Raw genomic sequence first — 12,351 nt, 5'->3', positions numbered from 1 at the left:
CACTCTTCGGGGCAAAAAACTGCTTGGGAAAGAATTTGAGGAAGAACGATAAAGTAAAGTAACACAGTAATAAACAGAACTTTTGAAGAGCTGATCATGAAAAAGTTATAAAGACAATACCTGGTCATTACTGAAGTCCATTCAGTCCTAATTTCTCTTTAACCTGTTTCCATTAAAGCATTGTCATCTTCTTTAAAATTTAAGTATAGAAAATTTAAGGATTATTGTCCATTACAATTTGTGAAGAAAGTTTTTGTACAAACACACGTGAACTCCCTCTAGCGATTTGGAGCCTAGTGTGTTTCTTGTTATGTTCAGCATTCTTTTGAGGGACGACACCCCTCCTTATGAGCTAAGCAAGAAATGACGTGCCTGGTAATTAGAGCAGAAATTTGCAGCGAGGAGGTAGGGAAAAGAAAGGGAAGAAGGAAAGCAGGCACTGCAAGAAGCAGTGAGTATGACTCAATGTGTGGCATGCTCCTGAGTCAAATTTGTGAAGAAAGACACAGCAGCTGGAAGTGTCATCTTTAGCTGGTGATAGCTGGTGAAGATTTTTAACAGGACAGGATTATCTAGATTGTTCTTCAATTTGAATGACTGCGTTTTTGCTTTTATAGTCTTGTAAAAAAAATAGGTATCTGCAGCAGGTAGCTGTGTGGAAACTTGTAAAAATGGAACTAGCAAAAGTGTTGATAAATTATTATGAAGTAGTATAGAATACATCATAGATTTGCTTTATTGATCCATACGGCACAAATATTTTGAAGACTGGATGCCATTTCTAGTCTCCCTTCCTCCTCTCAGACAAGCTGTGGTGTACCTGGAGAACTGGAAATAGTTGAGGTGGGGAAGGAGTTCTGGTGGTCACCTCATCCAACCTCTGCTTCAGCTAGGCTACCCACATTAGAGCGCCTAGGCCTACATCCAGGTGGCTTCTGGAGATCTCCAGGGAGATACAGAAGAGAATGGTAAAGATGACCAGAAGTGTGAAATCAGGTTCCATCTAAGGGTCAGTTAAAGAGACTGAGATGAGCCCAGGGAAACAAGAACTGGGGAGAAGCTTACTGGAGATGTACAAAATCCCAAGTGTGTGACATGCACAATAGGAAATATTCACTCATATTTTTTTCTTCATTCTTCTAGTACAATCAATGGGGGCTGTCAGGTGAGATGAGCAGGTAACATGCTCAAAATAAGCAAAGGCTATTCCTGTGCTTTCTGTGTCAGTATATGAACTTCAGGGCTCTTTGCCAAAGGATGTTTCTGAGCTCAGAGGGTGTTACACTACATTCTTGGGAAAGAATCTACTGAGGGCTACCAGCTATTGAGAAACTAACTGCAATGTCATAAATTGATGAAGTGAGGGAGACTGAGAGGAATGTCTGTATTCTCATTCTTTTGCACTTTTGTTCTCAAGTCATCTGCTATTGACCACAACTTGACACAGAATGCTGCTTTAAGAGGGGGCTTTGATCTTGCTGGTACAGATGTTCTTACATATACTTCCCCTTTATGTTCACTCAGAAGTTAGCTTTTCAGTTCTAAGAAAATACATGTTTTGTAGTGGGATGGCTCTGTAATTGTTGCTTTTTAATCCTGGAGGTGATTGTGTTTTCCTGTAAGGCAGATAGTTCCTTTTACTATGCTACACCATGTAACTCATGTTGAAAACCTAGTGTAAGAAAAGTACAGTTTATAAAAGACACCAAATTGGTAGTAGAAACTGTAATGCACGTGTGGATTTTCATCTGTGGAAGTTTATCTTGGAAAGCACTAATTTAAGAGTTTCTTTCCTTTTCTGTAGGGAAACATGACAGCAAAAATACTTTCCTGTAAGATCACAACAGCATTTCTTTCTTTAATTATTGCAGGTGAGTTAATTGGTGACTACAGAATGTCTTATTCTGAAATTTAATTTTTCACACAAGTAATACTGTTTTGTTGTTTGTTTGTTTGTTTTTTGTACAAACGGTTGTGCATGTCAGTGAGGTTTTTTAAATAGTTCTGAAAGCAGAAGCCTATAAAACATGTAAAATGTGACATTATGTGTAGCAACTACATAACACTTAAGTTGGAAGACACCTCTTGAGAACATTTAATTCAACCTAATTGCTCAAAGAACAATGACCACAGAGCTGTTCAGGGCCATGAGCATCTCCACAGTGTTTGATCAACCTCTCTGTTTAAAAAAAAGAAAAAAAAAAAAAAAAAAAAATTTCTCGTGTTCAGATGGAATCTCACAATGTAAGCCCCTTGTATCTTGTCCTGTCAGGGGGCACTGCTGTGAAGGATCTGGCTCCCTCATCTTCATTCTCTTTCATCAGAGGTATACATTTGCACATTGATAAGGATCTGTCCCACTACTGATCATCTTCTCCAGGCTGAACAGTTCCAGCTCTCTCAGCCTGCCTTTGTCTGCCAGAGTTCCACTCTCCTAATAATCTGGGTGGCCCTGAGCTGCATTCACTCCAGTAAAGCCATGTCTTATGCTAGGAAGTCCCACTCCAGATTTGTCTCACCAGTGCTGAATGAAGGAAGATTGGTCTCCTTCATCCTGTGGATGATGCTCTTCCTAATGCAGCTCAGGACACCTTTAAGCCACCTTTACTGTAATGGAGTGTTGCTGGCTTATGGTCAGCTGCTTTCCTGGGTAGTCTCCAGTGTGTGCTGGTGCCTGGGGGATTTCTCCTCCTATGCAAAACTTTGCATTTCCCTTTGTTGAACTGCCATGAGGTTTCTCTGAGCCCATATCTCCAGCCTGTTGAGATTCCTCTGAATGACAATGTAACCTTCTGGTGTATGAACTGATTAAAGGAATTGTAATTCTAATCTTCTTAGAATCATAGAATGGTTTGAGTTGAAAAAGACCTTTAAGATCATCTAGTTTCAACCCCCTGCTATAGGCATTGACACCTCAGACCAGGTTGCTCAAAGCCCCATCCAGCCTGGCCTTGAATACTTTCAGGGAGTGGGCATCCACAACCTCACTGGAGAACCTATTCCACTGTCTCACCACCCTCACAGTAAAGAATTCCTTCCTAATATCTAGTTTAAATCTACTCTCTTCCAATTTAAAACCATTTCCCTTCATCCTGTTGCTACATGTCATTGTAAAAAGTCCCTCCCCAGCTTTTCTGTCAGCCCCCTTCAGGTACTGATAGAAGTACTTGAGGAGAATGGTACTTCGACACGTATGAACACTCTCTGGAAGCATTAGCTCTATCTTCACTGATGGTGAAAAGAAAAAGAAAACCAGAATTCTTGGGAAAGAGTAGAAAGTGAAGCTTTTTTATGCTACAGGATAACACCATAGTTAATGTGCAGCAATTAAACTACAATTCTGATTATTCCATCTCAGAAAGATTATGTTAAGAGAAAGTAAAGAGATGAGTGACAATATTCTTTGAAGTGGATGGCCTCTGTATGAGATGTCATTAAATAAATGAAGAGTCTGAGGTAAAGATGTGGTATCTGATAGAGGTCTGAAAAATAATTAATACTACAGAGAAGGCAAATAAGGGAATATTTAGGTTGCCATTTCTCATAACAAGAAATGCATGATTTCCAGTGAAATGTTAGAAGGCAAGAATTTTGGGCTGCACAAAAACTTTGATGGCCATGTCTGGCTGTTCTTCTATTGTAATGAAATGAGAGTACTGACTCTGGAATGTGATCAGTATATCCACAGTTGGTGCCTATTTTCATTGTACTGACAAAATCTCCTGGTGTTGCTTTTTCCCTTGTAAATCTTCCTGGATTCAGGGAAAGAAAATGAGTTCATTGGTAAGCATTTGAATAATTTCTCATGAAGCAAGGGGTGAGTTGAAATTTTCTTTGCAAGTTTAATATTTGCAGCCTTTCAGTACCTAAAGGGAGCCTACAGAAGGGAGGGGAATCAACTCCTTGAAAGGGTTGATATGTGTAGGACGAGGGGAAATGGTTTTAAGTTGAGGGAGGGAAGATTTAGGTTGGACATCAGGGGGAAATTCTTTACCCAGAGAGTGGAGGTACTGGAACAGGCTGCCCAGAGAGGTTGTAGATGCCCCGTCCCTGGAGGTGTTCAAGGCCAGGTTGGATGAGGCCCTGGGCAGCCTGGTTGAGCATTAAACGTGGAGGTTGGTGGCCCTGCATGTGGCAGGGGGGTTGGAGATTCATGATCCTTGAGGTCCCTTCCAACCCTGGCCATTCTGTGATTTGTGCAACTAGAACTTTAACTTTCTGTGTCCCCTTAGGATATCTGAGTACTGCAGGATTTACTTCAACTATAGATAAGTGAAAGTAATAAATAAAGACACTGAATGTGAAATTTGTGCATCCACGTGTATGTGTTCTTGGAACAGCCTGGAGAAATACGAGTACTCTAATCATATGCAGCTGAAATAAAGCAGACAAATGATAGTCTATGCAAACAAAGAGATCCTGTTGAGTGTAAAGTTTATATTCAGAAAATAGCATTTCATTTCAATGGCATAACTATATCAGTATATTATTCAATAATGCTTTGAACTCTGAAGACACAAGGTTGAGACAGTATTGTTAGATGACTTAAGAATGAAGGTGGAAACTCAATACACTTTGTAAGTATGATCAAGAAGCAAGTTCAGTGTTTTGTTTCACATTGTTTGAGATTTTCTTTAATGTTTATCTCTTTCCTTTAGAGAAATGCGGAGCTTATGATGTGATGTTCAAGCATAGTCTTGTGCCTGATGGGCAGCCTCTTGTTATTAAATGTTCACTGGAAAAGAGCTTCAATTTTAAAAGTGGAGACTGCAACTTAACATGGTATAAAGTTGGTAACCAAACTGCAGTGCCTAGAGACAAACTTTCTAGAATTCATCAGCAGAAGAGTTTAATTTGGTTTCTCCCTGCAATATTAGAAGATTCTGGAAATTATGAATGTGTCATAAGGTGAAGGTTAAAAAAATTACATTGCTATAGAAATGTGTTGCAAAGAGAATAACTTTTAGAAAGAAAACAGGGTTTGGGGGCAAGAGAAATGCTATTTGAGAGAGTATGTTCACTAAAACTGACTTTATGTTGGGGAATGGAAGTGCTTTTTTTTTTTTCTCTACTTGGTAAAACTTGTAAAAGGATTTGTACAGTTCTGGTCCTCTCTTTCTTCTCCTAAAAGAATACTGTGTATTTTCAAGTTGGAAAATATGTCAAGTATCTAATTTAATTTAATTATATTAGTTGCAGGAATTTGACAAGCTGCAGCAAAATGTCTACAGAAGTAACAGTTTTTGAGAGGACCAATGGCTTATGCTTAAATGAAAAATTTGCTGTAGAGGAGGTGGTATTCACTTCATCATCTGCAAAGCTTGTGTGTCCACACTTGGATCACTTCAGGAATGAGGAAAATATTCTACCTGTTCATTGGTATAAGGTAAAAACAGCCAGTTTTATCATAGAATGGCCTGGGTTGAAAAGGACCACAATGATCATTTAATTTCAACCTCCCTGCTATGTGCAGGGTCGCCAACCACCAGACCAGGCTGCTCAGAGCCACATCCAGCCTGGCCTTGAATGCCTCCAGGGATGGGACATCCACAGCCTCCTTGGGCAACCTGTTCCAGTGATTAGAACTATCACAGTGGTCAGTTATTTAAAATACAAATAACTGATGTTTATGAGTTGTAGTAGAAAAATTACAGATTTATTATAAATGTTAAAAAAAAAAGAACTTTTAAAAAAATTGGATGAGGGAATTAAGGCATTTCACCTTGTAAAGGTGTATACAGTTTTTTTTTTTTGAGTAACAGAGTAGAAATTCAGTTTAAATGTAGGAAATGTTAACCCATATATATCCACTAGATGGCACCTTTATACGTGCTAGCAAAACATCCATTTCTTTTGTTTGGAAACGGATTTAGTATGTAATTTGTGAGGGACAGCATATCCACTGTGCATTCAGTATTGCTCCATCAAATAAATGTTATTTCATGTGGTTCGTAAGTATTTAAAGTCTTGTTCTGTTAAGAATGTATTGCCTTCCTGTGCTTGTGCAGTCCATAAGGTACTGTATTTAAGTACTTGAAAAAAAAGTTTAATTATTGAGTAATTCTTTATCAATTAATACTTTTAAAATCCTGGCCCTTATATCACATTTCCTTACATCTCTCATTTTTTTTTTTTTTTTTTTCTGTAGGAAATGTATAGGTATATCTGTGAATTAAAAACTCAGAGCCAAAACAAAGCGTGCTTTCCTTTTGATTCCAGCCCTCTTCCTCTTCCTTCCACTCCACAAGGCATCCATCCCTATGTTGTGGTCCACTGAAAGTTTGGTATGTTCAAGAGAGACAAACTATGGAAAGTGACATGCATTAACGGAGTTCTTTGTATGTTTAGGACTGTCGGCTACTGGAGGGAAAAAGATTTGCCTTCTTAAACAGCGACCTTGTGATTTTCAATGTGACTGTGCAAGATCAAGGAAACTATACATGCAAAACAACATATACCTATAATGGAAAGCAATATGACATTGCACGAGACATAAGACTGATTGTAGAAGGTAAGTAGATAAATTCACTGTGACTCTCCAAAATTTTGTCCAGGTTTCTAATTGCAGCTAAAAATTCAATTTGTGTATAGGTAAGCTGTAGGCTATTGCTTTGCCCCTTACTTAGATGAAAAGAAATGCTTGCTGAAGTTTTTCTGTTGTTACTGTGTTGGTGATTGAACATGGGATCAGAATTGCAGTACATCAATGCTTTGGTTAATGGGCCAGCCGCTGAGGTCCCTAAATAGGTCCCATTACACCTGCTCTATCCTGCCCATCTTACTTCTCTCTCTTTTACATCATCCCCTTACCACAAGAGCAACCAGTTAAACCAAGACAAACTGTAGTGATATCTTGGTTTAATGTGTTCTATTTCCTTCATTTTTTGTACAGTTTTTTACATTCCCACTGAAACACATTTTTAGGTCTACTCATCTATTGCATTCCCATCTGATGCTCTGGTTTTTGTGTGTGCATGTTTTCTCTGTATGTATATGTATGTTTACATATATATGTATCTATATTTATGTGTTGTGAATATGTGATATAAATGTCATGTTTATATGATGTGAATAAACAAAATATGAGGAATAGATAGCCAGAAGTGACTGACTTATGGCTGGCTGTTTTTTAAAACCTGCCCTTTAGACTTCTCTCTCAGTGTAGTTTCAGCTTCAGCAGCTCACTAAAGCAGTCATATAACTCAAACATATAATTTTGCTGTTAATGCCTGAAAGCATCTCAGTTGCTCAAAGACTTCAGCTGAGCAAGTTTGCACTAAAATGGGTGATTTGTGGTCCAACCAATAACACAGACACAGTTATAAGAGGAGGAAGGGAGGGATGTATCTGTGGCAGGGAAGGGTGTCATCTGTGGCAATCTGTGTTTCACATCAGGATGCTTTATGACTTTCTTGTTGATGTGTGTGCATAGAGAAGTTTCCTTGAGCTTTCAATATCTGATAAGAAATATTCCAGAATGTCCTATACGTATCTGACAGAGCTTCTACTCAGAAGTAACAAGACTATGTTCAAAACTCTTGATTTGAATATCAAATGATGCTGTAGTAAAATTGCTGACAACCCTGTCTGTAGGGCAAGATGTGTTTAGGTTGCCCTTGGGTTGTGCAGCATTAACAGGGTGCAATCACCCCTGCTTTTCTGAAAATAACTTTCTTTCTTTTGATTAGTGAGCCCACCAAAAATGCCCCCAGAAATATCTTATCCACAGAACAACTCAATTGAAGTGGAACTTGGTAAGTACTTTTCACTATAAGAAAATATTATTTTGTATCCTAGTGAAAATTCTTGCTCAAGAAGAGTGCCACATTGTGTGTTTGTTTTCTCTGGGCAAAAACTAGTTCAGTGACCAGCTCAGTTTCTCCTTTACATTACTTTCTCAAAGGAAGATTGTTTCATGGTGGGAAGGAAGGAGGCAAGGAGTATTCCTTCCAAAGTTGCAGAAAAACTTCAGGGAAAAGTGACTCTGTAGAGGGAGATGCTGTGTCCCTGATTTGGCTTCTGTAATATCAGTCTCTTTGAACGTGCAGATTACTGAATGGATAGACACTCTGTTAGAGGAACTTTTCTGAAAGGCGGTGGGACCGTCCTGTGGTCTGAGTGGGGGTCTATAAACAGAATTGCATAGCTTTTAATTAGAGCATGAAAATTAACTTTTCACTTTGTAACACAATTTTATAGGTTCACTGGTCACAGTGGATTGCAATACAACTGGTGCTGATGGGTTTGAGGTGTTTTGGACAGGCAACGGTGTGTATATTGATGTGTTTTATGTGAGCAGAATTTTTGCAAAGCCCAATAAGTAAGTACATTTTCAGATTAGAAAATACTGGGTTGGCAACAAAAGTGGAAATTTCTCCCTCTGACTCATGTCAATGCTTGCCTCTACCAATTCATTTTCTTTTTGAAATAGAAACTTGAAACATAGTAGGTGCATGGATGCATGAAATTGGGCTTCTTAGAGTCATTATAAAAATCTATCTAAATTTCCAGCCATGGAAAAAGGTATTCTGTAGAGGCTTATGGTCTCATAACTATAATACTGTTTCTACTGAGCAAGCTCTAGACTGGCAGAGACTTCTTTCAAGTTAGACTGAACATGGTTCAGACTGTCTCCTGTGTTCTCGTTTTTTTTCCCAGCTGCCTGTCTGGGAGGCTGTAAGAGGTGGAACCTGTGCTTTGCAGGAGAACTTTAGACTTCTAGTTTTAAGAGCCTTGAGATAGGGAAGTGTAACTGAGATTAGATGGAGAGCTAATAGAAGACTTTGTTGAGGACATTTGTACTGAAGCTTAATGGATTGAGAGAAGAAAAGGATGAGATATTTCCAGTGATGGGTTGGGATTTAGGAGGAAGACTTGGAGGACATGAACTGCATAAAGCAACTGGGAGATAATGTGAGGACGAAAGGTAGTTTAAGCAGAGCTAGGAGGGAAAGAAATTAGACTTGACTTAGAAAAGACAATTTACAGTTGGAGCAGAAGGCAATCTGAAAAGGTATCAGTGGTTGGGAACCAAGGAACTGAAAACTATAGCTTTCGTCAGCCCTTGTCTCCTGGTGATACTATGAAGGAAAAACATGAGCACTTTATAAAAGTTTTCAAGCAGCATCTATGAGGGAGCAATGTGAATGGTATCTTCAACGTAAGATTATGGTTCGTAGAAATAAATAAGTCCTCATCATAAAACAAAAGGGGAAATAAAATGCTGAATTCTTTTAATGCTCGCTGAGAGAAAACCCTATACAAAAGTCATATATTGTAATGTTATAAACAATTGGGCTATTATGCAGAGGCACGCAGTCACTGATGGTATCATAAAAACAATGGTTTTTTTTTTTTTTTTTTTTTTTTTTTTTTTTTTTTTTTTTTGTATTTCCTAGCACTTAAATGATTGTCTTACAATATTATCATAATTGTATTAGTACTTAAAATATTGTCTTACTGTATTTGTAGCCATAATATTTTCTGGGTCTAGTCATTTGTATTAACGATGTTGATTCATTTACTCCCTATTCTAGTGTTCAAACTACTATGACCTAGAATCAGAGAACCATAGAACCACAAGGTTGGACAGGACCTACAAGATCATCTAGTCCAACCATCCTCCCATTACCGTGGCTACCACAAGCCACTAAATCATATCTTGTAGCTCCTTGTGATACAACAGGTCACAACGTGTGACCTGTTGCTCACACATTGTTTTGTGTGATCTTATACATGCTCTATATATGCTCTTTATGATTTATTTCAAACTTTTACTTTGCATTTTTAATGGTAATTAGAGTACATTTTTGGAGAAGAAAAGCATTTGGCTAAGTAGACTAGTTAGTTAATTTTGCATATGAGCTGTACTGTTAATGAGGTAGTAACATCCCTCGTTTGGTGCTGGTTAAAAAGTCACGTATTTTGCACATCAGACATGAGACACAGTGCAGATTACTCAGTGAATGTGCAGCAAAATTAGCATTTTTTTCTGCCCCTGTACTGGGGCTTCTTTTTTTAAGCATTTCAGATTGTGGAACTTCTCTTCCACCAAGCACTGGGATGCTCCACCTACTTTTACAGATGCTGAGAACCCCCTGCAAGACGGGTTTGCATATCTCTGTAAGATACATTTTTTGTACTGTAGCCCATAGAGACCATTGGGTTTCCCTCACATAACGCAATTATTCATGTGTTCTGAAGTGTGATTGGTATTTGCAGATGGAAATGACCATTGTCATGTTGCACCTGTTAGTGATGAAACCTTTATAGAAAGGAGTGGTTTTATGGCTCTGTTTGTCACTTTTTGGATAGCGAGGAAACTGCTTACGATGGACGCCCTATGTATTCTGTGAAGCTCATAATTTCAGAAGTGCGTAGTGAAGATTATGAACAACCATTCATCTGTCAAGCTTCAAATGCCTTTGGACAGGTTGCATCCTATATTATATTAAAACACAGAGGTAAGGAATAACGCTGTTTTTTCTGGCTTGTGGTTGACTTGGCATTTGTAGAAGTATTGTGGTCTTGGTTCCAAATGCTCGTATATCACATCAATAGAAGGTGCATGGATTACACTTTCCTGTATTTAAACATGTAGATGTGTGGAGGGGAAGAGTCACTGTAGTAGTGTATTTCTCTATTAAAATAATAGTGAGGTGGAAGTGAAAAATGTGATACTCAAATGTATATTACATTTGTGTGAAAGGTCAGATTTGGACAAATCCAACATTTTCTTTCTACTCTTACCATATTTTGTGCAGTTCCTGATGTACAAAGATGGCTGACTGGAGTGTTTGTCTCTTTCTTACTGTTAACGTTCATTATTCTGATCATCTATAAGATTTTCAAGATCGACTTGGTGCTTTGGTATCGTAATTCTGGATGTGCCTTTGTAAGTAAGGAAGGTATGTGCATGTAATCAATGCATGTCAGTATAACTAGCCTATTGCTTTTTATTTCTTTTTTTTTTTTCCATTTGCTATTACTCCCAAACAATGATATTATTATTTAATGGAATGTATTTGGAATTTCTTTGAGAAGTTTCAGATACGTATGGAAAGATCTTTTCATTCACATAGGTGAAATACGTAATCCTAACGCATAATATTTAAGGCACTTAAGGTGAGAAAAGGTCAAAAAGAACCACCTATTTCTTCCAAAGAAAGTTGTTTGCGTGTAGATTTATGGCCACACTGATGGTGGTCAATAGGTGTCAGCAGAGCTACATCCTGTAGACTAGCTGTAGAAAAATGCACATTAGATATTTACATTGAAAATGAAACTTTCATTTGCCGAGGTGTTTTTTTTCCTCTTTCAACTTTTCTCTTTTACACATAACTTTAAATATAAATCCAGCATCTTGGATGGTTACATTCTACTAGTTTTCTATTCTGTGATACTTTTAATGTTTTTCTACTGTAGCAGTTGTACTGCTACATTGGATAGGTGTGAATAATGGAAATAAGTGCAACATAATATGTATTGTGCTTGAGCAGCCCTCAGAATTAGACTGTTTCAAATTCCCAAGAGCTCAAAAGTGAACGGATTATGTGTGTTGATATAGTTAACATTTATTCATGGCAGTTTGAAATATTTTCACATGAAAGTCATTTCAACTTTCAACAAAGTACCAGTTTTCCTGGAAAACTTACTCTATTTTTCTAATGAAAAATAGATCAAAGAAATGATGTTTCATCATTTGTCACAAACTTAACTTACTAAGTTTGGCTCTGGGCAGCCTGGTCCAGTGGTTGTTGACCCTGCCCACAGCGGGGGGATTGAAACTAGATGGTCTTTGAGGTCCTTTTCAACCCAGGCCATTCTGTGACTATGAATGTGTTGGTTCCTCTCAGTTTGGGGGCTCCTTTCTGCAGCCGCCAGGGTCCTACATCCAGCTCTCTTGCTGGCACATTACTCCCCATGATGGGAAAAGAGATCAGGTTCTGTGGCTCATCTTCTTTCTTTTAATCTGTAGAGCATTTTAGTGCTTTGCTGTTACTCTGCCAGACAGCTATGAATCAACTATTATAACATCAGAAGAGGGGTGGCCAGCAGGGACAGGGAGGTGATTGTCGCCCTCTACTCTGCTCTTGTGAGGCCCCATCTGCAGTACTGTGCCCAGGTCTGGGGCCCCCAGTACGAGAAAGACAGGGAGCTGTTGGAGAGGGTCCAGAGGAGAGCCACAAAAATGGTCAGAGGACTGGAGCACCTCCCCTACAAAGACAGGCTGAAGGAGCTGGGCTTGTTCAGCCTGGAGAACAGAAGGCTGTGAGTTGACCTCATTGCAGCCTTTCAGTACCTCAAGGGAGCCTACAAACAGGAGGGGAATCAACTCCTTGAAAGGGTAGA

The 12,351-nt window shown here is 38.6% G+C and overlaps 1 protein-coding gene across 6 annotated transcripts in view; it reads left to right on the top strand.

The window, feature by feature from the left end:
• Positions 1-12,351, top strand: part of LOC122177554 (interleukin-1 receptor type 1-like) — a 23,982-nt gene that overhangs the window by 9,717 nt on the left and 1,914 nt on the right. For 5 of the 6 annotated variants that reach the window (XM_042867077.1, XM_042867081.1, XM_042867076.1 and 2 more), the window contains 8 exons: positions 1,805-1,871; positions 4,659-4,908; positions 5,194-5,386; positions 6,349-6,511; positions 7,689-7,754; positions 8,200-8,320; positions 10,315-10,463; positions 10,764-10,907. In XM_042867077.1, coding sequence (XP_042723011.1) covers positions 1,805-1,871; positions 4,659-4,908; positions 5,194-5,386; positions 6,349-6,511; positions 7,689-7,754; positions 8,200-8,320; positions 10,315-10,463; positions 10,764-10,907 — 1,153 coding nt within the window. The remainder of the gene's footprint in view (positions 1-1,804; positions 1,872-4,658; positions 4,909-5,193; positions 5,387-6,348; positions 6,512-7,688; positions 7,755-8,199; positions 8,321-10,314; positions 10,464-10,763; positions 10,908-12,351) is intronic. The other variant, XM_042867082.1, reaches the window with a different exon arrangement.

This window comes from Lagopus leucura, unplaced genomic scaffold (genome assembly GCF_019238085.1).
Source record: "Lagopus leucura isolate 7727_CA_CO unplaced genomic scaffold, USGS_WTPT01 Super-Scaffold_100001, whole genome shotgun sequence".
Lineage (NCBI taxonomy): Eukaryota > Metazoa > Chordata > Aves > Galliformes > Phasianidae > Lagopus > Lagopus leucura.
The sequence above is the reverse complement of the archived record's forward strand: the minus strand, read 5'-3'. Positions and strand labels throughout refer to the sequence as shown.